The sequence below is a fragment of the Seriola lalandi genome, unplaced genomic scaffold, assembly GCF_002814215.2.
Source record: "Seriola lalandi dorsalis isolate HSWRI2012SDOR001 ecotype SW California unplaced genomic scaffold, Sedor1 jcf7180002054857, whole genome shotgun sequence".
NCBI lineage: Eukaryota > Metazoa > Chordata > Actinopteri > Carangiformes > Carangidae > Seriola > Seriola lalandi.
The window spans coordinates 295,456-318,862 of NW_019525410.1; the positions used below are offsets into that span (position 1 = coordinate 295,456).

The following is a 23,407-nucleotide window of genomic DNA, read 5'->3' on the forward strand; positions in this document are numbered from 1 at the left end:
GCTGACTAATGGTGGAATTATAATCAGTCACTCACTCAGTCAGTTAGTCTCAGAGTCGCAGTGTTCAGGGCCCCACTCAAAAACAAGAGACCACAGCCCAGCCTAACCAAATAGATAGATGAATAGATATATAAATAAAACATAATCACACTGTAACAGAACCATTTTCATCAAAAGACAGCTGTGCCACCACCTTCAGATTCATTTTAACACCTCACCTACTTATTAAAATCTGTTTTACAAGAGGCACCTGCCCAGACAGCAGCTTAAAGAACAAAAGGCAAAGAAAAATATACACTTTCATACGAAAAACGACACACATAATGCCGAAACAATAATGAAAAGGAAAATTCTGTCATTAACATTAGTTTAATGTTTTTAGCAGTGGTTAATAAGGAATAATGGAGTAATGGAGACAGTGGCAAAATTAAGAATCTGAACTTCTGCTTGATTAGTCTTTATGAATTATTTGAACCAACTTCTGATGGACAGTATTATGATGCTGAACTCGTAGAGAACATATGTCCCCCACCAGCATGTATCATCCATTGATTGAATAGAGGTTGTTGTCACACTTCAATGAAACGCCAGCGAAGCCCTTGAATTGCAAAACAGCACCGATCACCTCATGACTGCTAAAAATACGTAACGTGATAAACACATATCTCAGCCTTGTGTGGAAAGTAATTGTGCCACCACTGGGAAAAAAAGAGCTTATTTCAGGATGAAGAATACATTTGAATACATTTTAATATTTTTTGGTTTTCTGATAAACATGTAGCCAAGTTGAGGCTTTTTGAATAGCATTTAATGGTATAATTACTGGTTAAAGCATAAGATAAGTTTAAGTCAATTGTGAAAAATTGAAACACTGAACATGGCAAAACTTTAAAGTATTACTATAATTATATATTTGATAGTTAGAAACTCTTAGGATGCCATAACTTTTTTCGTCTCAACAATTATGTTTTACATATTAAGATATGTGAAGGAAAGACATTACAGTGACAGGGAGCATGCATGCTTTTTCAAAGCTCATCCAGTTCACAAGGTGAGCTTTGCCTCATATTGGCTTACAAAGAGTTAATTTAAGTAGTATCCAATAAGCTAATTGTTCAGCTGAGATAATGTTCTTGGTGGATGCCCTTTAGAGACACATGACACACTGGAAACTCAACAATACAGGGCAACAAGAGGGAAACTCAGCCAAGGGTGTAGCTAAAATGGTGGCCAGGTTGGCACATGACTACCTTTGAATTTTAATTGGCCAAAGCTGGTGCCACCACATATTCCCTAGAACACCAGTGGCCGTTTGATTCTGAGTGACACACTGAATTTGCTGGTAATAAGAGGCAAGTGGCAGATGTTACAGGACTTGTATTTCAAGTGTGCGACAGATAATCTTACTGGATATCACAGTTATTAACCCAGATATTTCAAAGTGCAGTTCAGAGGCGTTTTAGACTGTTCTAATGAGCCAAAGCAGTGCTATAGTTCTGAATGTAATAACAGGTTTCCAACATAATATTTAAACTAATTTGATACAAAGCTACTGATTAAAACAAACCGGACTACCCATTGCCACTGTCTAAGAGTAGGTTGTTGGCTTGGTCAAGTCTCCAGTGGGAGAGTTTGCAGCCAACACATTGGAGGATAGCTACATCTAAAATTACCATTCTGCTGGGGGCTGACATGGTAAGAATACTATGATAATTTACATGGTAGGTTTTTGTGGCTTGTTGTCAAGGACTTCCATTTGTTGTAGCTGCTTGTACAAAGGCAACACTGCCATCTGGCGTTGAATATTATATCGAGTGCCCAAAGCCAATAAAAAAAATAACATAAAATAATTAAAGTAAAGCTAAATAAGTCATGCCTTCGTGTGATTAAAGTTTCGTTTCCCAAGAGAGAAAACCAGGGCCACTGACCATACAAACTTACAGAAAATTAAAAAAAATTCACGGGAATTGATTAGTTAGGACTGGAGCTTCAACTGCTAGACCAGTGCAATCGATCCAGAGGAAAGGATTTACAGTCTGCAGGGCGACGGAAGTTGCCTGCATCCTCATCAGTAAACTTATGGGTAAGTGGCAGCTAAAACAAGCTGACATTTGGCTTATTTTTTGGATACATGTCCGTGATTCTCAGTGAGTTGACAGTCTGTGTAGGGGATGGTTAAACAGTCGAGTTGTCTGTTGTCAGTTAGCCGTTTTACTGTTAAATATGATAACTGAATCCACCCCGGCGAGCTGTCTGTTGGCTAGCATGTCTGGCTAACCGCAACGGGAGGTGTGTGTTTACAGAAAAAAACAGTAACAGTGAGGTTGACGGTAACTTACCTTTGAATGGTCCAGTGTGCTTTACCATGGTGCAGTGGAGACACACACCCTTTATATGTTTATCATTGACTATTTGCTGATAAAGCCCGAGTTTTTCGTTACACAACAGTCAAATGACCCTGTTTTGGTGTTTATGCGGTCAGCTCATGTGTCTTTCAGGCCTGTTTTGTGCTGAGATTCTCTAGAGCAGAGGGTTTGGGGAAACTGGTCTCCATGGTAACACAGTCCTGCCCCAGCTGCCATGTCCTCCATCGCTTTGTCAACATCCCCTGGTTGTGGGAGTGATGCTGCAGCTGCCATGGCAACCCAGGGATCTGAGCAGGCACTGCTGGCCTCAGACCGCTACGCCAGACTCATTCTGGCCCAGATGAACAAAATGCGGCTCCGCACTGACTTCTGCGACGTGGGGCTGAAGGTCGGCAGCCGGGTCTTCAGGGTCCACCGGCTGGTGCTCGCTGCCAGCAGCCCGTACTTCTCTGCCTTGTTCTCCGGGGGGATGAGTGAGGTGGATAAAGAGGAGGTGCAGATCCTTGGTGTGGAGACTGAAGTCTTTGAGGTTTTGCTGGACTTCATATACACAGGTTTGCATTGATCCAGATATTCCCATCATCATGTTTCAGAAAATCTATAGTTTTGTACCATTTTCTCAGTGGAGTTGTATACTCTGTCCTTTCAGGCGTGATCAGCGTGACTGTGGAGAATGTTCAGGAGCTGATGGTTGCAGCAGACATGCTGCAGCTGAACGAGGTGGTGTCTGTCTGTGGAGAGTTTCTCAAGGGCCACATGGACCCGTCCAACTGTGTGGGCATCTTTCAGTTCCTAGAGCAGATTGCCTGCATGGACATGCTGGAATTCACTGAGAACTACATTCATGTTCACTTTCTGGAGGTATGAACGCACAAGAGACACTGTATTAAGCTTCATGTGATTCTCCAATAAATTAAAGTAAGATGTAACAGAAATCTACAAACACCATCAGCATCTTATCAGAATTGGATTTTTATCATTTACGTTGTTAAAAGCACTTCAGCTCACACTGTAATTTTCAAGCTTAATGCTCATAGTTTTCCTGGTTCAACTGCTCTCCTTTAGGTGTGTGTTACTGATGAGTTCAGGGGCCTGTCGAAGGATCAGTTGGTGAGGCTGCTGCGAAGTGAGGAGCTGAGGATTGAGGATGAGTACCAGGTGTTCACTGCAGCCATGGACTGGGTTCTCCAAGATGTGGCAAAGAGGAAAAAAAATGTAGTGGAGGTTCTGGAACCAGTCCGCTTCCCTCTGCTTTCCCCACAGAGACTGTTCAAATACATAGAGGGTAAGAAAAGTATGAAAGTTTATTTTCGCACTTTTATATTTTACACTCTGCAGGATTTCTATTCGGTATTTAATAACATAAAGAAAATCTTCACACGGAACCCTAACAGTAAACCAGTTTTGATGTGTTGTCTCTCCACAAAGGTATTACTGACTTCAGCCTGAGGGTGGCACTGCAGACTCTGCTGAGGGAATACACTGAAGTCACAAAGTCTCCCAAAGAAAATAAGATGTACAGTCAGCTTCAACCAGCCAAGATGAGACCAAGAAGAAAAGCCAGAAAATACCTCTATGCCATAGGTTCCGTAATCAAACATCTTGTTTCAGAATATAGACATGGGTTGTGATGAATTTTGGTGAATGAAAACATCCACTGAGATTTGATGTAAAATCCAGAAATTCCATTTAATGTCTCACCTTGACTTTTTAGGAGGCTACACTCGGTTGCAGGGCGGCCGCTGGAGTGACAGCCGAGCGTTGAGCTGTGTGGAGCGCTTTGACACGTTCAACCAGTACTGGACCACCGTATCTTCCCTGCACCAGGCCCGCAGCGGTCTGGGGGTTGCAGTCCTGGAGGGTATGATCTACGTGGTGGGAGGTGAGAGAGCGGAGGTTGTGCTTTTGTGTAACAAAAAAATGAAATAACCTGCAGGGTTATCAGTCTGACACTGGATTTTTTTCACCAGGGGAGAAAGATTCAATGATTTTTGACTGCACAGAGAGATATGATCCAGTGACCAAGCAGTGGGCTGCTGTAGCGTCGCTGAACTTTCCTCGCTGTGGAGTTGGCGTCTGCCCCTGCCACGGAGCTCTGTATGCACTCGGTAAATATCACAGTAATGCTAGCGCCATTTTTAATGAAAACACATGCAGCACATGCTGGTAGTTTAGTTTTAACGGGACACTCCATCAATTTCACACTTGAAGATCAGTTTACTGGTCATGGGTAGTACTGCTCAGCCTGTATAAACAGTTGTATAATGTCTTCTGTGGCTCTGGAGGAGCCTTGTTGAGTCTGAGTTTAGACTCGGAGCTTGGGCTCGGAGACTACAAATCTATAACAGAAACCTTATATTTCAAACTGAGGTCAGAAAGACGTGGGCTTATATGAGTCAGGGAAGGTCTAATGAAAGATGCTACTGAGTTTGGGAAATGTAGGATCCATTGTTTTTGAAGTTTGACCCTTACTAGAGCATAAAGGTCATGATAACTCAGCCGCTGCTATAATAATTAGAATTTTTTTATGTGCCTCTTATGTCACCCAACTTTTAGGGCAGCGCAGTAATAAATTGATGGAGTATCCCTTTAACCACAGTGAAAGAACATAGAAGCAACAAGATTTTAATTACCAACTTAAACACCACAAGGGTATTATTGGAAATTATGTTGAAAACTAAGACAGATACTTGATGTTGCCAAGATCTTATCAATATCACAACAAAACTGACAATTTCAAGTTTAATAAGTTCAACAAAATCACTTTGTGAAATGATTAAAAGACAACTCAGTTTTTGCAATTAAATTGTTAGTTCATAACGAGCATCTTGGAGAAAAAATGTCACCTGATTGTTATTCTGTCATGTGCTTCTTTAGGTGGTTGGATTGGCTCTGAGATCGGGAAGACAATGGAACGATATGATCCAGAGGAGAACAAGTGGGAGGTCATCGGCAGCATGGCAGTTCCTCGTTACTATTTTGGATGCTGTGAGCTACAAGGTGTGTGCTTTGCTTTTTTAAATGTATATAATCAGGTTCAACTGAAAGAACAGATTTTTTATGTATGAGAGATGTTATACTGCTCTGAACTAAATGCAGTTGTTTCTTCCCAGGGTTCATTTATGTGATTGGAGGGATCAGTGATGAAGGGATGGAGCTGCGTTCAGCCGAGGTGTATGACCCCATCTCCCACCGATGGAGCGCCCTTCCTGTCATGGTCACGCGTCGAGCCTATGTGGGCGTCGCCTGCCTCAATAACTGTATTTACGCAGTGGGTGGTTGGAATGAGGCGCTGGGTGCACTGGAGACAGTGGAGAAGTACTGTCCTGAAGAGGTAAAGTGCCACTAAAGACACTTAATATCTTAATTTCTGAGAAAATCCTTTTTCTTTGATTCTAACATTGCTTGTATCTATTTGCTGATCTTTCAGGAGAAATGGATGGAGGTGGCGCCGATGTCTACTGCACGTGCAGGCGTGTCGGTGTCGGCGGTTAACGGGCTGCTGTATGCTGTCGGGGGCAGGGCGGCCAGCAGAGACTTCTCTGCCCCAGTGACAGTGGACTCTGTGGAAATCTACGACCCTCATCTGGATACATGGACTGAGGTCGGCAACATGATCACCAGCCGCTGTGACGGAGGGCTGGCTGTGCTCTGATATGCAGGAATATCAGCCTCTGAATCATCCCAAAACTGCATAAACTAAAGAGAAGCTGCACCTTAAAAAACACAAAACTGTGTTTTTGTCTCATGTAGGCTTTCACATCATCATTTATTTTATTTATACATGGATTAGACGTGCTTTTCCTTTATTTGTCCGTAACATTTGACATTCATTGAAAATATGAATATGACAACAGATCTGCAACTGCAAAACTGCCAAAACTGCTTCCATGAACTCTGTTACATGGTGCATCTGTTTCCCTATTTTACAAGAATGTTAGACTGTCAACGCACTTGTTTTCCCTCCCTGTGTATCGGAAGACAACGCAATCCTGACTTTTCACAGCAGAGGTTTCTATTTTTGATTGACCAGAAAGTTTTTTTTCATGAGCATTAAAGAGTCCTGTGGGGACTGAGACTGAGACTGTTCTAGTTTAAGATGTGAAAGCACTGTTCTTTAGTTTGTTTTCTTTTTATCTTTCCTCAAAGGAATGTTTGAGGTGTGTGCACTGCTACTTACAAAATGTATCAAATCACTTTGAGCCTATTTGATAATGGAACCAAATGAACCTTAGGGGTGTTTTTAGTTTCATGGTTAGTGATTTCTGTAAATAATAATGAACTTGAACAGCACACCACTGTTGTTACTCCAGTGCAGCGATCACTCAGTTTTCACTGGATTATTTTTGTATATATGATACTGTAAATATTTCTGCCTCTTTGTCACTATTTACGCTTAAATCCAAGCGAGTGAATACTGTTTATTTTCACTCACTGGTAGCACCTGAAATGACTAGAATTTACATTTCATTTACATTTCATCCTTCTAATGTGGAGACACATGGCAATGATTCACAATGCACATGTTTGGAGATGTGTTTACGCTAAGTACTGCTGGTTTCCTCTTTGGATTTTGTCATATTAGCGCATATCACATTGAGGTGTTGCACAATGACAGTATTGCCTATCATGTACTGTTATCCCTTTGGAAGAAACTTAATAGTAATGTTAAAAAAGAGTAATTACATCTTTTATTGTTTGATTTCATATTTAATAAACTTCTTAAAAAGTTGGTTGTGTGTGTGTCGCTTGAAATTAACCCACATTAAAGATCATTCAGAGTTAATAACTTGATAGAGGACTCATCCTCCTAGAGTCTTGTGCCAACATCAATACATAGGATCAGATCATTACTCTCAGAATTATCTCTAACTAATTTCCTGCTCCCTGATGTACTGAGTGATGCTGTGGAGGTGTGTGTTACGTCTGTTATGACAAAGATTCATGATTACAATCCTTCAAATTTGCACATTTGCTGGAGAGGTTTTCTGCGCTGTGCAAACAAAGTACTACACAGTACCAACACTTGGTCAGACATGTCACTGGATTTATGGCTCCTCATTACATGAAGAAGTGTACTCTCAAGTCATCAACTCTCTAGTGCCCTTATTTATAATGATCCACACACCTCTGTTAGGCTGCAGTTTGCTACTGTAAAGCACCAAGGCTGTTTGGTATTGAAACTTCCAAAACATTGGAAAATGTAGGCTCACTTACCTCCAGCTCTGCCACTAAAACTCAGCACTCATGGATTTACAATCAACGTTAACAATGAACGTTTGTCTCCAATAAAACCCAATTTCCCTTGTGACTGTTTGGATCATTGTGAATAACTGGATTTAGATGTTTCTTTTAGATAAGAAGAAAAAATATTTTCTGACATTCATTCTCATTTTGACATCACGATCCATTGTCATGTATGAATATGTAAAAAACTTTACATGACTAACTGTATCATTTAAATCCTCACTGCTGCCTCAGACTGGAGTCATTAAAAAGGGCAAGGAGAGATAAATGGGTTAGCATAAATAACAGAACAATATTATCAATATTTCTTTTACAAACTAAACACAGCATTTTACAAACTATGGGACATTTCTTAAGCTGCGGTTTGACTTGTATTAGTCTGGAGTTGGACAACAATGGAAAGGAAAAGTATGCAAATAGTCCCAATGTTAATCGACTGTCTCAAATTTGCTCATGTAAATTTCCCGTATTTGAATTACCTTTTTCAAGTGAAGGCACCTCGCTGTTGCCCAAGTTCATCCAGTCTGGCTGAGCGGGACTGCCAGCAGGGATGACAGCGAGGAAGGAGACTATGGAGGCTCCATAGACAACCTGAACATATGCCACTTCAGGGTAGAAGGACTGTGCAGCAGCCGTCATACTTTTTCTACCTGTGCTTCTTCTTGTATCGGTCTTGAATTGGACAACAATGGAAAGGAAAAGCATGGAAATAGCCCCAATATTAATCGACAGTCTCAAATATTTAAATCATCTTTTTTTTAAGTAGGGCACATTTTGTCTGTACTTTACACAGCAAACACTGTAATTCTAAAAATGTTTTCTGATAAATGATACGTGTTTACTTCACCTCAAAGTCTCTTTTTTGTTACATTTGGATATTTCAAATGTAGAGCCTCACAAGTTAGAATTTTCTGTCCCAATTTTGCAACTCACAAAAACGCTCTTATTTATTTTCTAAATGATGTTCCATGCTTACAGATATCACATGTCCCAAAGGTAACAAAATTATTGCTTTGAGTTGTTGTACAACAAGAACAAACCAGACTGTCTTCACATTTTAACTTAATTTTACATTTTATTAAGCCCATATGGATCAAGGAACAAACTGTCCTATTCAATCAGTTCTGAATCTCTTTGATCTTCTTCTCAATGCAGAATTTTTTAAATGTCAGTGTAGCCACCAGTGAGAAGGTGGCGACCAGAGTGAGGACAGTCCGCATGGCTTTGAACCAGGCAGGGTAGCCAGGCAGCAGGGTGAGGTCGTAATGCAGTGATAGACCCAATCCCATGATAACTACCAGGGCTCCCTCCGCAATATTGTCCCTGCAGAGCAATGCCAACCAGGCCACAAGTGAAGGCACCACACTGTTACCCAAGTTCATCCAGTCTGGCTGAGCGGGACTACCAGCAGGGATGGCAAACCCCCAGCGGGCACCTCCGAGGAAGGAGACTATAGAGGCTCCATAAACAACCTGAGCATACGCCACTTCAGGGTAGAAGGACTGTGTGGCAGCCATCAGGAGAGGGGCCGTCAAGAAGGGGATGAGCCCAGAGAAACCGAGGTACAGAGCTGGTTTGGGAGCCTGAGTTAGGGCCTTTAAACTGAAGCCCTCCTTGGTGTTTTCTCTGACTGAGGTGCCTTGTGAATCCCTGTGGCAGAGACGGGAGGCATGCCAGCTCAAGGGCCTGATGCTCAACAGCCTGTTGATGGAAGCTGCTCTGGATGAATGTAACACAGAGGAGGCCTGAGAGTGAAACAGCTGCTCAGCTTTTGTTGAGTAGTTTGCTGCTCTGGTTATCTGCTGAGGACATCTCCACACCGAAACCTGAGAACATAATAAGCATAGAAATGCATAAACATTAAGACTTCTCATTGTTATTGTTATATGATGCTAGCACATACAGTACCTCTGTACTCTAGTAAGAAAACTGTACTGATCCAAATCATATTTTCTTTTAGTCTTACCCCAGAAATGATGCGTCTTCCAGCTGCAAATCTAATCATTTTCAATCTGAAAAAGACACGTTTTCAATTACTGATAAACCTCTCCCAATAGTACATGCAAGCAGTAATTTTAAGCTATGATACAACTGCCCTAGGCTAACTAAGGTGCTATTAACAGCTAGCATACAACCTTATAGTCACTTGCTCAACCTGATGCAATACAGAGCTATCCTACTGTAACAAACATAAACAACAGATTTTGCAGTTACCTAAAGGTTGCCCTTCAATTGTTTGTCATCCAATAGCTCGCCAAAGCCACTGCAGGCACAATGATATATAGTTAATAGTTGAAAAGTTCACGTTAACTAGCTAAACTAGAGGTCGTCTGCTGACTGCCATTCTATCGGTGCTCGATTAAATGCCTGTTTGTGTCCTAATACTGGATTCTCAAACTGAATGAGAAGAGATGTGATATCGACTGGTTTGGCTGACGGCGGCGGGGGAGGTATTAAGTTATATTCAAGAGGTCGAAACCCCGCTATACGTGCTACTAACACAGTGCTCCAGTTATATTTCTTGAAAAATATGACGTTATAATTTCAAGTATAAACATGTAGTTTTGTTTAAAGAGAAACGTATTTCACAGAAGCTGTGCTATGTAGCCTGTTAAAAACTAACAACAGCATAGAACCTCACTAAGTTGCATAATCACGACAGGTCTTGAACGTATCACCGCCGAGGCTGTTCGAACCCCTCAGTGCCAGCGCCAGTGGTAAGCGCTCTGAAAACCCAAACAAACATCAATAGCCGTATTATTAAGAGGTTTATAGTTGCCAAAAAGTTTGATCTCGTTAGTGTTTGCAGATTTAGTGTATATTTGAACCACTGTCCATCGGAGGCTATCTTGCTCAGAAGAAGGTACACGGTATCGTCATGAAACACAGCAAGTTAGCTCGCTAGCACTTAGCAAGCTGATGAATGTGTGCTACCGCTGTTGAGGTAGCCATTTTGAAACTGTGTTGTTCCAACGAAGCCAGGTCTGTTTACCTCAATTGTATCTTCGTGACAGCTGCTTAAATAGACAGTTTTAGCTACCATGGGCATACTAAATGCATTTTTACTTTGCTAAGCCCCCTAACTATTCTAATTCATTTCAACTACCTAGTAGGTTTCGCTGGCTACTTAACAGGCTAGGTAACGCCAGCTTTAGCTAACAGTTGCTACGCTAACGTTCATCTCAGATAACTAAGCAGAGTTAGCTAGCAGCAGAGTTAGGGCATATCTGATAACGTTATTAGTTAGTGGGTGATGTTAACTAGTTAGAGCTATTTGTTTCAAATTATTTCCATGCACTTTAATTCGTAAAATTGCTCAGCTAGTTAGCTTGGCGAAACGTGCATGCAACGTTGCTGTATTGAATTGGTCTGCTGCAGTGTTTGTGAACAGATGGCTTTCCCACGCTGTATAATAAACGTGAAACGGGGTACTTTGCAAACTTAGCAGTATGTGTTTTGCCGTTATTCATATGAGTATTGTTGTACAGTTAAGTAAATGTCTGTGCTGTACATTGTAACCCGTGTCCGTGGTAAACTCATTGATGTTGAGCTGTTATGTAATACTAAAGTGGGAATACGCTAAGGAGTCCATGGTAGCTCTGAGTTGGAGCATAAAGGTTTTATTTTTGTTTTGATGTTAGGCCTTATTGTAACGCGTGTTTGAGTAAGGTGTATGACTGAAGGCTGAAACATAAACCCCAGTTTCAACCAGCATTACACACACACACACACACACACACACACACACACTACCAGGCCTGTTTAGATGCGCAGCAGTCTGAGGAGAGGCACCGAGGAAGAAAGTTATTTTTACACTCGTATAAATATTTCATTTACCAAAGCCGACAGAATTTTATAAAGGAGCCAGCTTTCAGCATGAAGTGGTGCTGAGATCACTGAGTCATGAGTTTTTTCTCTCAAAATGTACTTGAAGTGTCAAAAGCAGTTTCGTTTAAAGCAGTGGTTGGCTCTTGAATTGGAAGCTATTTTAGGGGTTTGGTAAAGGTATTCAGTGAAGGAGGAGTATCTTTCACAATGTCTGACATCCCTTGCAGCTATTTGCAGTAACACGTGTAGATATATGAAGATAAATGTTGCTGTATGCTTAATTACTGTATTTGGGATTTTCAACATACACTCAGTTTTAGGTTACACTAACACAGTCTAATACAGCAGATCTGTCTTAAATTTGTTTTAGTAGGTTGCTGGTTCAACTTTATGATTATTTAGGAAACTGTAGTTTTGTGGTGCTGTTGAATTATATTGCCTTATACTGAGTAGTTTTCTTTTATTTTGAGCAGCATTTTGTCCAACCTGTTTATATCACTGAGGATAAACTAACTGATCTTAGAAACATTGAACAATACAATTCAACAGCACCACAAACTACATAAATTTGAATCGTCACCTAATCTAAATTGTAACTTTCATAAAGGTTTATTGCAGGACTGTTGTATTAATCTGTATCGGTTAAGCTTGGTGTACTGGCAGTTGTGTGTAGGTATGTGTGTGTGTTCTGAACCTGGAGCTTTCTTTTTTTTTTCCTAAATCAAGGCTAATACTGTCTATGTTTAATGCAGGTCCAGTCTGTTCCTGTGCAGATACCCATGAACCATCAGCAAGAAAACTGAAAACTGCTCTGAAACATCCTGTGTGAGGAGAAAAAAAAAATTCAAGAAGGAGAGGAGAGAACTACTTGACAAATTTTGGACGCATGCTGTTTTTCAACCTTATTTTTTCCCAGAGAAAAAGTTGATTGAGCTCTCTTGACGACTTTTTGACAAGTTTAATTGTTGCTTATGGACTCCTGTGCATCACATGACACAAAGGCCTTTTGGTTTGTGGCTTCTTTGTTTAGCTTTTGAGCTTGCATATCTATGAAATCAGAATTACACCCTATATCTGCTTCAATCAAAGAATCGCAGATAATTCAATGGGCATCTTACAAATGTGATATTAAAACATATAAAGATATTATAATGCATCATTCAGCAGCATCTCTATCTCACTAACCAAAACTGAAAATGACGGCAATGTAACATAGGGTTTTGCTTCCTTCATTGTCATGTGACTTTGAACCTTTGAGCTTTATTTTCTTCAAACGCAGACAGTCTTTTCACCAGTTTAATGAGGTGAGCAGTGGTTTTCAGTGACCTCCATTGCCAGTAAAAGACTGTCTCTGAACACATTTTTCTTTTCTACATGCGTTTAAGTAGATCTTAAAATGATTCGGTAAAAGGTGAGTCCACACAAAAACATACTGGCACGCAGTGTGGCAGGACAACGCCTGTCTCTTTTCCCCATCTGGTGTCAAAGTGGAACTGCTACCCAAACTGCTGTCCATGTTTCAGGGCAGACAACTTTCACAGACTGCTTCCTTATATTAATAATAAGACAGCCTGTCTGTTTCTCACCACTGGGACAAATCGCCTGTCAATTTATTTGTTTTGCCAATCCGCATCAAGTCCAATTGGGTTTTTGAGGTTCAAATGAATTGGTGAAGAACTAACTCTGCCTGGGGGAAAAATACCTGGACTGGAAACAGTAACACTCAGAATTCAGCAAAGACGTGACCGGCACAGGAGCTGCCTAGGAATCTGGTTCAAGAAGGAAAATTGGTCCCTTTGTAGACCTCTGCACTTCCGCTTTAAAATCTACTTCCTGCTTGGCCAGTTCTCTGGATTGCCATTCCAGATCATTCCTGCAACATTTTGACTCATCTCCCAGTGTTTCACCCTGGACGAAGGGATCTGCCTCTGGGGAAAGGGGCTGTGCTGTCCTGGCGGAGGTGGAGAGGGGGTTGTCGGTGTGCTGCTCCCCGTCTGTCACTGCACACACACTGTGATCAGTGCCAACAGGCCTGAGGAACCGAGCCCAGTCGGATCGAGAGAGGAGGCAGAGGACTTCAGAGCCACAGACTCTGGGGTAATAATGAAGTTTCACCTCACTGACTTGGCTAGGGCAAACATGCATGAATATAATCGAAAGCCAAGAAATTAATTGCTGTCCAATGATAAGTCATTTGTCAACACTATGTGGGTGGCAGGTGTTAATTTTCTGCCTATAATGCACAAAAATGGTTTTAAAGTCAAAATAGAGAGTTTAGCTAAATCCAGAATGATGAGTTATATACACACATTGTAAAATAACACTTGTATTATCCTGCATTAGATATTTTCCATCCAGGCTGTCAACCAGTTATCAGCTTCACAGGCACAGCTGCAGCAAGTCGAGCTTTGTTATTTTCTGCTAAGAATAGGACTCTTTTTGACTTGTCTTGTGGGAGACCTTTACGCAGTGAATTTCTAAACAACTGATAGTAGACACAGAACTTGAAAGAGATGCCATGAAATCAAAGATGGATGGGCAAGAAAGGGAATTTGATTCAGTGTCAGAGATTCATGTTACTTGCACTTGAAATTTCCGCAGCTGAATATCACAAATGTTTTTCCTGTTCATTCCTTTTGTCAGATCCTGGCCATGAGGTTTGATGCCTCGATCCACTGACCGGAAACACTGGACCTAAATGGCGCAGCATGACTTTGTCCCTGCCTGGCTTAACTTCTCCACACCCCAGCCTGCCAAGGTGTGTGTGTGTGGGTGGGTGTGGGTGTGTGTTTGGGTTGGGTGTGTGCTGTATGTGTTTGAGTGTGTGCTAGATGATCACAGGAGACAAGAGGAGATAGACAATAGCTGTCGGAGTCGCACCTTTTTAGTGAATGTGTGTCTATGCACCTGTGTGTGTGTGTGTGTTTGTGTGTGTGTGTGTGTGTGTGTGTGTGTGTCAGCGACAAGTCACCCTCAAGGACTGACAGTGCAGTCAGTACATGGTTCAGCAGAGGGTCACTTAGACATAATGTACCGTTATGAAAAAGACTGACAACAGAAGAACGGAAACAGTTTTAAATAACATGAAATAACAGCTCATTGTCCTGGTAGAGGATTTAATGGAAGTCCTCATGGATATTTTGTATTTAGGTGTTACTAAATTTGCATGTGTTTGTCTAAGAGGCCAAGAGGGAAAAGAAGTAGCTTTTTGATGGAGATTGATCAGAATTGACAGAGAAACTGTGGATTGGCTGAATAGAAGAATCTAACAAAGACTGATCTTTAAGTCATTGAGGTGGAGATAGATCTATGTAAAATTATACCATGATATATGAGGAAGGTTTTTGATTATCATAATATGACTGTGTAAATGCTGCCTCACCACAAGTTGTGTTGGTGATGTAGTTTTCTGAATTAACTGCTGTGGTTGAGTGAAATGGACATAAACTCATCCTGTTCTGTCATCTTATCTACATTATCAGTTACTTATCTTTATATCTTTCTAATATTCAGAATAAATGTCACTTTCTCATACCATTTTATTATACAATCTGACTGTCATTTTTTAGTTTTTACCCTGACTAATAACTAGTGGCTGGCTCATCTGGCTCTCACTTTTTAAAGTTAACATTGAAGCTGTGTTAGCTGCTCAACAGTTTAAAATTAGCAAGTTTGATGATGAGGTGCCCTGGTATCTGAAAATGAAAGACAGTCGGCACTAAGCAAGAGTTTCCTTCACTCATTTCACTGTTTTCATGTATCTGGGCATCTGAGATAGTTTTACTGCTATTCCAACATGCGCACTAACTAACGAACCGAAGGGGAGGCTATGTTTAAGTAACTCAAGACCAATATTTGAGACAGTTAAGATTTATTGAAGACTCAGAGGCTCTCAGCTTAGTTATTGTGTCGACCATTCAGCAAACAGGGGCTAAGAAGCTGCTTGGATAACATTTGCCAGCTTGCTAAGGAGGCCAAGTTGGCTATTTCTTATGTTTTCTAACAAGGAGCAGACATTTAACCAAAGACCGGCCATGATGACATAATCAATATGGAGGGTTTTTGGCAGTAGAAGGGTCGTAACAGTGATTAGACTGTTTGCTAATGTAGATAGCAAGAAAACGCACAGCCAGGACGTCTTCATTAGGATTTACCCATTAAAGTTGTGAGATAAGTTTTCATCTCTTAGAAATGAATGAGGTCATGAACATGTTTAATTTGTTGTGATTCTTTAGTTACATGCAGTTTGAACATCAGAGCTTTGATTAAACTGTTGACTGTACTGACCTGTTGACCTGTGTTTGAGACCGTCTGACTTCACAGCTCAGTAATGTCCCCAACCACAGTTATTTTAATTTGTGGTCTGGAACCAAGTTTAAATTAAATTTTGTATAAAAAAAAACCCAAAAATGATCATCCAGAGGATTATCTCTCTGGTGGTGGGGGGTTGCAAATGAGGCGTGGTGGATGTAAGAGGAGCGATTAGATTGATTTTAGTCCTTCCTTTTAGAAATGTGTTAAGCTGTCTGACTGACTGTCTGAGATTGTGAGTGTGTTTCTGCCTGGAGCTCAGTGTAATCTGTGAGTCAGGAGGTTGCCCAGCTTAGTGGCCTGTCTGTGAAATCAAGAGTCAAGACTGAGAAACAAGTCACTGTCCTGCTGACACATGACTTCACCTCAATGTCATTTGTCATCGAGGATTAGTCTGCATACTCGGCCAGAGTTGGGGCTGCAGTTTGTTCTCCTACTGCAGGCTTTTCCCAAATTATTTTGCTGTGTATTGTCTGTGGAAGTTATAAGTATTCCTAGAGATTGATGCTCGTAGGGATAGGCTGAAGAACACCATTTAATTTGATCTTTGAGCTTCAGCTGACGACAAAGAAATGATTCAGACAGAACTAAACATTTGCAGCCAAACACACAGCTGTGTCAGTGCTGTCACTTCAGCATCTACCAGGATTATATATACTGTGTTTTTCAGATTTTTTTAGGCCTCCACAGCAGCACATTTCTTATGATAAAGCATTTGAAGACTATTTTTTTTTTTTGTTGTTGGCCCATATACGTTTTTACACAAGGACAAAATGAAAAATGAGGGTAATTGCTGTCACTTAGTTTTCTGTGACGAGATGCTTGTTTATAACTGTCCACCATCTCTGTGGAGTGTCCCACTTTTCTAACATTGTCCCCTCTCTGTCCTCCTGCAGTCCCCTGCTGCCAACCTTGACAAACAAGGTGAGCCCCACCACCACAGAGACGGCAGAGCTGCTGTGAGCCGCCGCCGCCACAACTCCTCTGATGGTTTCTTCAACAACGGCTCCCTGCGTGCTCCAGCAGGTAACAGCGTGGACCAGCTACCCTCTTAACCTCTTTAACACACGCTGCTAACCAGGTCATCGCTGTGACAGAGTTTAACCGTGGGAACACGAGCAGAAATAAAAGACTTCCTTCTAACACTATGGTGCTGGTTGAGATTTTATTAAGCTTTCAGGGCGGGAATAATGTTGGTTGCGTTTCAGACATTAAAGCAGTTATGCCAAGTAGAATAATAGGGCTCGACTTAACATTGTGTGAATTTGAAGATGATGGCGAGATGCAAACGGAAAGAGGTCCCTGTAGTGGAAAAGGAAATGATTGAGGCCACTTGCTCAGACGTCAGTGACGGAGCTTGTGTTGTTGTAACAGCACTGTAAGCAGCAGACAGGTGGTGAAGGAGGCAACCTGTCTCATCCGTACATGCATGTCCTCCTTTACACCTTATTCAAACCAAAGTGCTTTCTCTCCAGAATGTGTTCATGATTATTATTATTATTTCACTTAAAATACTGTTGTTCTGCAGATGTTAATGTGTGTGGTTCTTTGTCTGAACTAAGAATAGCTGTTTTAAATGCCCATTCATTGTCGCTCATCTCCTCCTCGCTGAAGTTCCTTGGAGTTTTGTTTCATCTTTGTATCTGCTGTGTTGGATGAAAGCTTATTTGTTGGTGATCGGGTCTAACACCAGGATGCCTTCAGGTGCAGTGGCAAACATTTGTACTCAGGGGTGTCTTCTTCATTGTCCCTCCTGTTAACTTAACCATTGCTCAGCCCTTGTGTTGCCCTCACCGTGGGAAAATAGAAAGGGAGCTTCATTTGTCTCTACTTGCTGTTTGTGTGCCATGGCAGTTAGACATGTTGAGCAAACTCTTCAACTCTTCTTCTGAAATGCCTCCGTCTCCCAGTGACTGCTGGTGTAGTTTAATTTTAGGAATCTGACAGTGAAGTATTTGCCTGATCTGTTCACTCAGTAGTTGTTGTTGTACCCTGTAGGTCTTTGGGTGGAGGCTGTTAGATAAACCTGGTCATGACTCCTGTAGTCTACAAGCTTCCTTTCCGTCTTCTCATATTACCACAGCAGCTTAAGGTTCCCTCTGCTAAACTGCATTCATCCACAAAGTAGTTGAAGTAAAACAAGGTTTAAGTTTAAGACATTTTGCTGTTCATCTAAAGGAATTCAATCCTTTAATTGAATTAATGTCAAGACTCAAAACAGCCGTCCACTGTAAAACCAGCTCTTCAAACTTAAATTTGTTTTGTGCCAAAAACATCATCAGGATTTACTGTCGTCAGTGAAAAATATTTAACCAAAGTTTGATGCCTTCTGCTGCTCAGCCCTGTTTTCTTTTGGGTTTTGACACATTTTCTGGTGATTGTCGGTAATTCTACTTTTTGAGTTAATCACACATAGTGACGGATCTCAGTGGAGTTATTGGATTAGAACCAACTTCATCATCTCTTTCTACCTACTTGGTGTCAGTGACCTTTTATTTAAAAAATTACATTTTACATCGATTCAGAGTCTCAATTTTTTCAGTGAATTTTTATTTCTTTTTTCTCTGTTTTGGTCCCATGTCCGTAAGTTAACATGCTGCTCAGGACTGACGAGGTGTTCAGATGTTGTATGAGGAAGTGAGAAGAGACTTTACAGATCTGCCAAAGCCAGTGTTCACTGTTATTCAGCACTTAATAAACCATAATTAAATCATTCTTATAAATGCTGTGCATCTGTTCTCTTTGGAGGTGACGGATGGCAGCAGCCCTCTCTGCTTCTGAGGCATGACTCGGTGGACTCGGGGGTGGCCAAAGGAGGACATGGTGGGCTGGCAGGGGGCTCGTGTTGGAAGGAAACACCCAGCTGGCATGGAGCCCCGCGGGGTGCCCAGGACGGCCACCACCACCAGGGACGCCACCCCAAACGGGGAGGAGGCGACAGGGACAGGCAGGGGGGGCACCGGCAGCGCAATGGTAACTTCCATCCCCGCAAGGGCACCTCGTACCAGGACAAGTTTCCCAACGAGGAACGCAAAGACAGCAAAGACGACAAGCTGAAGTTCGTGGAAGAGGACTTTGTGAGTATATGAACCTTCCTAGAATTTAATCTTTTCATAAAGCATGCCACTGACATTGACATAGTCATTCAATGAGCAAGTTCCTTTAAAAGATAAGATTACTTGAGTCAGTGGCAAAGCTATTTGAACTGGTAAATAAAGAAGTTATAAGTATAGTCTTGATTTTTAGGAAAACAGTAGTGACTATTCACACTGCACCCAATCCCAATTTTGAATTGCAAATTTCATGAGTGTTTCATCACTGCACTGACCCATCAGGCTTAATCTTATCAGTAACAACATGTTTAGACTTTAGGATGTTCACATATCTTGAAAATACAACATTTGAAAGCAAAGGTATGTAATGCAGACGCTCGATGTTTGTCTTTTAGCCTTCCCTCAACCCTGAAACAACTGGAAAGCCTGGGAATCAGATGCGAGCAGTGGCTCCTCATGCTGGAGTGTGGGGTAAGAGAGACCAGTGCCCATTCGGATTTAAATTATTGGATAAACAAAAATGTTCTAAGTTCAAGCTACGTTCCACAGTTTTCTCCTTCCCACCTCTGTAACATGTCATTAATGATTGTCCTGATTGTGTTTCAGAAAACCCCCCTAGTGGCAAACAGATGGTGTCTAAAATGCTGGTTATCAAGAAGGTTTCCAAGGAGGACCCCAGCACAGCCTTCTCTGCGGGGTTTGCCACTGCTGGCGCCCTCCCCACCAACGGCAACAAAGCTCCCATCGCAGGCTCCAGTGTCTACAAGAACCTGGTTCCAAAACCTGCTGTGGCCCCCACCAAAGTAAGACTCACTGTGATGTGTTATTTAGCAGAGATGCAAGAGAGGCTAGTCACACATATTTGGATTAAATAGAAATCAAGCCTTGCATACTGTAGCAGTGCTGTGTGTGTGTGTGTGCTGGGCTGCTTGTGACAGAGAGTCATTATACGTCCTCTCTTCCAGAGCACCCAGTGGAAATCCGGTGGTAGAGAGATCACAAAGTCTGGCCTCCACATGCCAGGCCGAGATTCAGTCTTCACCAGCCCCGTCTCTGCAGCCAAACCCAGCACCCCAGTCAGTGCACCACAGCACAACATCCCAAAAGAGGTGAGGACAACCAGACACGTAGGGATTGTCTAGTCCCAACAAGAACCGTTTTTTAAATGATGTAATTTACTCAGACTTCTTATTTACATACTAAACTGCGCAGCGAGCAAAGGGGGAAATTTCCAGTGTGGCACTGCGTGTTGAACTCTTTGTTCTTATACTGTAACTCCATGCATGACATGTAGCTGGCCTGCTCCTGTGTAAGTAAATGACAGGTTTTATCTAAACATAGTAATTATGTGTCCGTGTGGTTGCTGACTGGGATGCTTACTCACTTGCACACACTAAGTTTTCCTTTGCGGCAGTGTATGTGCTCCTTTTCTCCAGTGCATTAAAATGTCTATCTATGGTCAGAAACTTTAATATTCACCAGAAAGTATCTCTGAACGGCCTTTGTGCAACTGCTCCAAAAGCAAACGTGCAAAAGTTTTTATCACAGCATCCAGTCAGCTCCGATTCCTAATCTGGTAGATTTTTAAAACAGTCATTGTTGACCTAATTTGAAATTTTACTCTCCAGATTGACTTGTTATCTTATAGGTCGGTGTCTCATTTGTAAAAATAATTATTTTAACTCGCTTTTCTACTTTCCTGGCTTCTCCTTTCCCCGTGTGTCGTCACACCTACAGCACCCTTCCAGCACGACTCCTCCCATAGACATCGCCCCGTCGAGGCTTAAGCTGATGCGTCGCGGTCCAGACCGTAAGAGCGAGTTCCTGCGAGCTCTGAAGGACGAGGGCACTGGAGAGCTGACGACAAGCAGCAGCCCGGGAACATCAGGAGAGGTAGGCAGCAGTTTGGCTTATTTTCATAAACCATCACACAGGAGGGCAGGTAACGACAGAGATAAAAGAGCGCACTGTGGGAGTGTGTGACACAGCACTGTCAAGTTGTCACATGTTAATTCTCTGCAAGTATAAGACAGTTTTTGTGCTTAATAATGCTAAAGTCCCACAGGAGAGCCTTAGTTTTTTTTTTTGCCCATAAAACACAGAAAATAAAAATCTGAACTCCTTAATGGCTCCAAAAGTCGTCATCATCAAGGATGAGTCTTTTTTTAATCACAGTGCTTCTTGTAACAATTACACCATGATTGTTCCCAGGTTTCTTAAAAAATGAAATGGCATTTGTCGTATTATTTGACTGTGGATCTAACAGTCAAGTTTGCAACAGAGCAAACATTTTTTTCAGAATATAAAAACAGACGGTAAATACAGGAAGAAAGATTTGCAACAAAGGTCCCTGGCCGGGGCAATCGGCCACTAGGACACCAGCCCAAAGAATAAAAGATTTTTCCAACTGTGTTCTGTTCCTGTGTGAAATCTCTCAGGGTGAAAGCAGCACCCCAGAGCCCAAAGCCTACAGCGAGGAAGTCTGCCATGAAAACGGTCTGTCCTACTCCCTCAGTGACTCAGACACCGAACACCTGTCCAGCTCCCTGGAGGCAGAGCACAGGTAGAGCGCTCTTAACAGCCTTGTTCAAACACTCGCACACACACACACAGTGAACTAAGTAGAAAATGACTTTACTTCTGTAGGTTGCTGAAGGCCATGGGCTGGCAGGAGTACCCAGAAAACGATGACAACTTCCTGCCTCTGACGGAGGATGAACTGAGAGAGTTCCAAACTAAAACTGAACAGGTGAGACCTCAGAGGAAATCCCTGATTAAACTGACGCTTTAGTCAAACTGTTATTTGATCATTTCTATCATTTACATTTTTTCATTTCTAAATTGAACATAAGCAAAGAGCAAAGTGGCATCTCATTCACACACTAACTGTCCGTGTCCTCCGAAACAGCTGAAGAGAAACGGCATGCAAAGGAATGGGGTTCTCCCGAGGGCGCGGGGTGTGACCCTCCACTTCACCCCCTGGAGGAGTGTGGCGGAGGCGCACGTCGAGGAGGGCTCCGAGTCCGAAACCAGTAGCAGCAGCCAGACCTCTGACGATGACGACTGCATCAAATCCTAACGTGGCTTTATGGAACAAAAAGAATAAAAAACAACACAACAGCCAACACCACATCCCAGCAAGCAATCCCCTTCTTCCTCTCTCATCTTTGTTTTTAGAGCACCATTTTGAATTTCTTTTGTTTTGATTTTTTTTTTTGATTTTTTTTTTTTGTTGTTGTTCTTGCACAAGGGAAAAACCAATCATATCCCAGTGAAGGGGGAGATTCCTGCTCCGCCAGACGTCGTTTTCCCTGCGTTTCCTCCTTCACTGCAGTCCCTGCCCTTTGACCCCCCCTCCTCCCCTTCTTCCTTTTTCTTCCTCGCTTTGTGGAACTGAAGTGTTCATCAAGAAAAGAAGGGCAATGAATGCACACTTGATTCTGCTTCAAACAGACTAACTCATTTCATTGATGATGCTGATGACACATTATTAATGATATTAATAAAAATTGGTTCCTGACAAGCTGATATGTTTCAATATGAATCTGGCTACTGTGGTGTTTTGAGTCCATATGTAATTCACTGTGTAATGATGCCAAGAGCAACTGCAGCAGCTGGATGTGCTCTGTGCTGGATGTAATTGGTTTTCAACCAATTTAAATTCACTCAAAGAGGATGGGGCTGTGCCTACACTGTCCAAATATTAATTTTAGAATCAAAAATATTTTTAGTTGTCCAGTGTAGTGCAGGAGTTAGTTACTGTTTTATTGTTTATTCTGTTAGTACCTATTGCTCATATTTGCTTCAGATATAACAAATATGTCAAGAAAAGATAATAAATTATGTATATTTTTCTACCTAAAATATATATTGCAAAGAGATTTAATTCAAAGGCCAAGATTTTAGTTATTTAAGAAGTCAAGATGTTCAGTTTTGTCCACATTAAACTGAGCTTTTTGACTGGAGAAGCACAGGTGTTACTAATTAACATTAACAGCAGTTCTGTTATAGTCAAGAGTCGGTGTGACGGTGAACCAGCACGCACAACGCCAGGACCCTGAAACTGAAGCCGCTAACTGGAGTTCAGCCATCATTACTTTCATTACTTTACACCTGTGACTTTCCTGCTGTAAGGTAAGGTCTGTTAAAGTTGTGTTTTCTACAGTTCAAACAGGCACAATGAAACTAAGAGGGTTTAGGGAGATGTCAGTGAAGCCTGGTCTGAACGCACCCACAGGCCTGAGGTCTAATCAGCCAGATGAAGTGGAAACACCTGTGTGAGTGCAGGAACATTTCTAAAATGTAGATGTTCTAGGAAACAGTTTCCAGGTCCTTTTACATAAAGATTTACATTTGAACCAGTCTTGTAATATTACCAGTAAATTTCACAATTAATTCTCCACTTACTGCGACTTCATTAGTTTATGTTTGACTGATGCAGAAACTAATGATGTCCCATAGAAAACTCAAATTTGAATGGTTTCACAAAATGTGTATCCTCAAATTGAAGTACAAGTAAAGTTCAGTTTTTAATCTAAATTAACTTCAAAAGAAAGACCAAGAATGTGTAAGTTATGAAGTGAAGCTGTGCTATCAACAATA

At 41.7% G+C, this 23,407-nt stretch overlaps 3 protein-coding genes across 6 annotated transcripts; 2 read left to right on the forward strand and 1 right to left on the reverse strand.

Annotated features, from left to right (window-relative positions):
• The first annotated feature begins 2,041 nt into the window (after positions 1-2,041).
• On the forward strand, positions 2,042-7,098 carry ipp (intracisternal A particle-promoted polypeptide). Of its 2 annotated transcripts, none has more exons than XM_023427314.2 (10): positions 2,042-2,083; positions 2,499-2,920; positions 3,016-3,227; positions 3,432-3,651; positions 3,795-3,950; positions 4,081-4,248; positions 4,337-4,474; positions 5,244-5,366; positions 5,480-5,700; positions 5,797-7,098. In XM_023427314.2, exons 2-10 carry the CDS (start codon positions 2,581-2,583, stop codon positions 6,019-6,021), a joined length of 1,803 nt encoding a protein of 600 aa, XP_023283082.1. In that variant the 5' UTR covers positions 2,042-2,083; positions 2,499-2,580; the 3' UTR covers positions 6,022-7,098. The 2 variants fall into 2 exon arrangements, with proteins under 2 accessions (XP_023283082.1, XP_087035703.1); XM_087179577.1 differs by having other exon boundaries at positions 2,043-2,083; positions 2,483-2,920.
• A 1,570-nt stretch (positions 7,099-8,668) lies between these two features.
• Positions 8,669-10,010, reverse strand: LOC111670560 (transmembrane protein 69-like). Its single transcript, XM_023427315.2, has 3 exons — positions 9,828-10,010; positions 9,580-9,625; positions 8,669-9,439 (listed from the first exon to the last, which is right to left on the reverse strand). The coding sequence occupies exons 2-3, from the start codon at positions 9,616-9,618 to the stop codon at positions 8,732-8,734; spliced, it is 747 nt and encodes a 248-aa protein (XP_023283083.1). The 5' UTR covers positions 9,619-9,625; positions 9,828-10,010; the 3' UTR covers positions 8,669-8,731.
• Positions 10,011-10,253: 243 nt separating this feature from the next.
• Positions 10,254-22,349, forward strand: gpbp1l1 (GC-rich promoter binding protein 1-like 1). Of its 3 annotated transcripts, none has more exons than XM_023427289.2 (12): positions 10,254-10,330; positions 12,194-13,538; positions 14,085-14,199; positions 16,649-16,778; positions 18,501-18,829; positions 19,201-19,276; positions 19,412-19,608; positions 19,771-19,914; positions 20,543-20,698; positions 21,244-21,368; positions 21,452-21,554; positions 21,714-22,349. In XM_023427289.2, the coding sequence occupies exons 3-12, from the start codon at positions 14,140-14,142 to the stop codon at positions 21,882-21,884; spliced, it is 1,491 nt and encodes a 496-aa protein (XP_023283057.1). In that variant the 5' UTR covers positions 10,254-10,330; positions 12,194-13,538; positions 14,085-14,139; the 3' UTR covers positions 21,885-22,349. The 3 variants fall into 3 exon arrangements, with proteins under 3 accessions (XP_023283057.1, XP_023283058.1, XP_023283056.1); XM_023427290.2 differs by lacking the exon at positions 10,254-10,330 and adding an exon at positions 10,341-10,476; XM_023427288.2 differs by lacking the exon at positions 10,254-10,330 and adding an exon at positions 10,346-10,595.
• Positions 22,350-23,407: the final 1,058 nt, after the last annotated feature.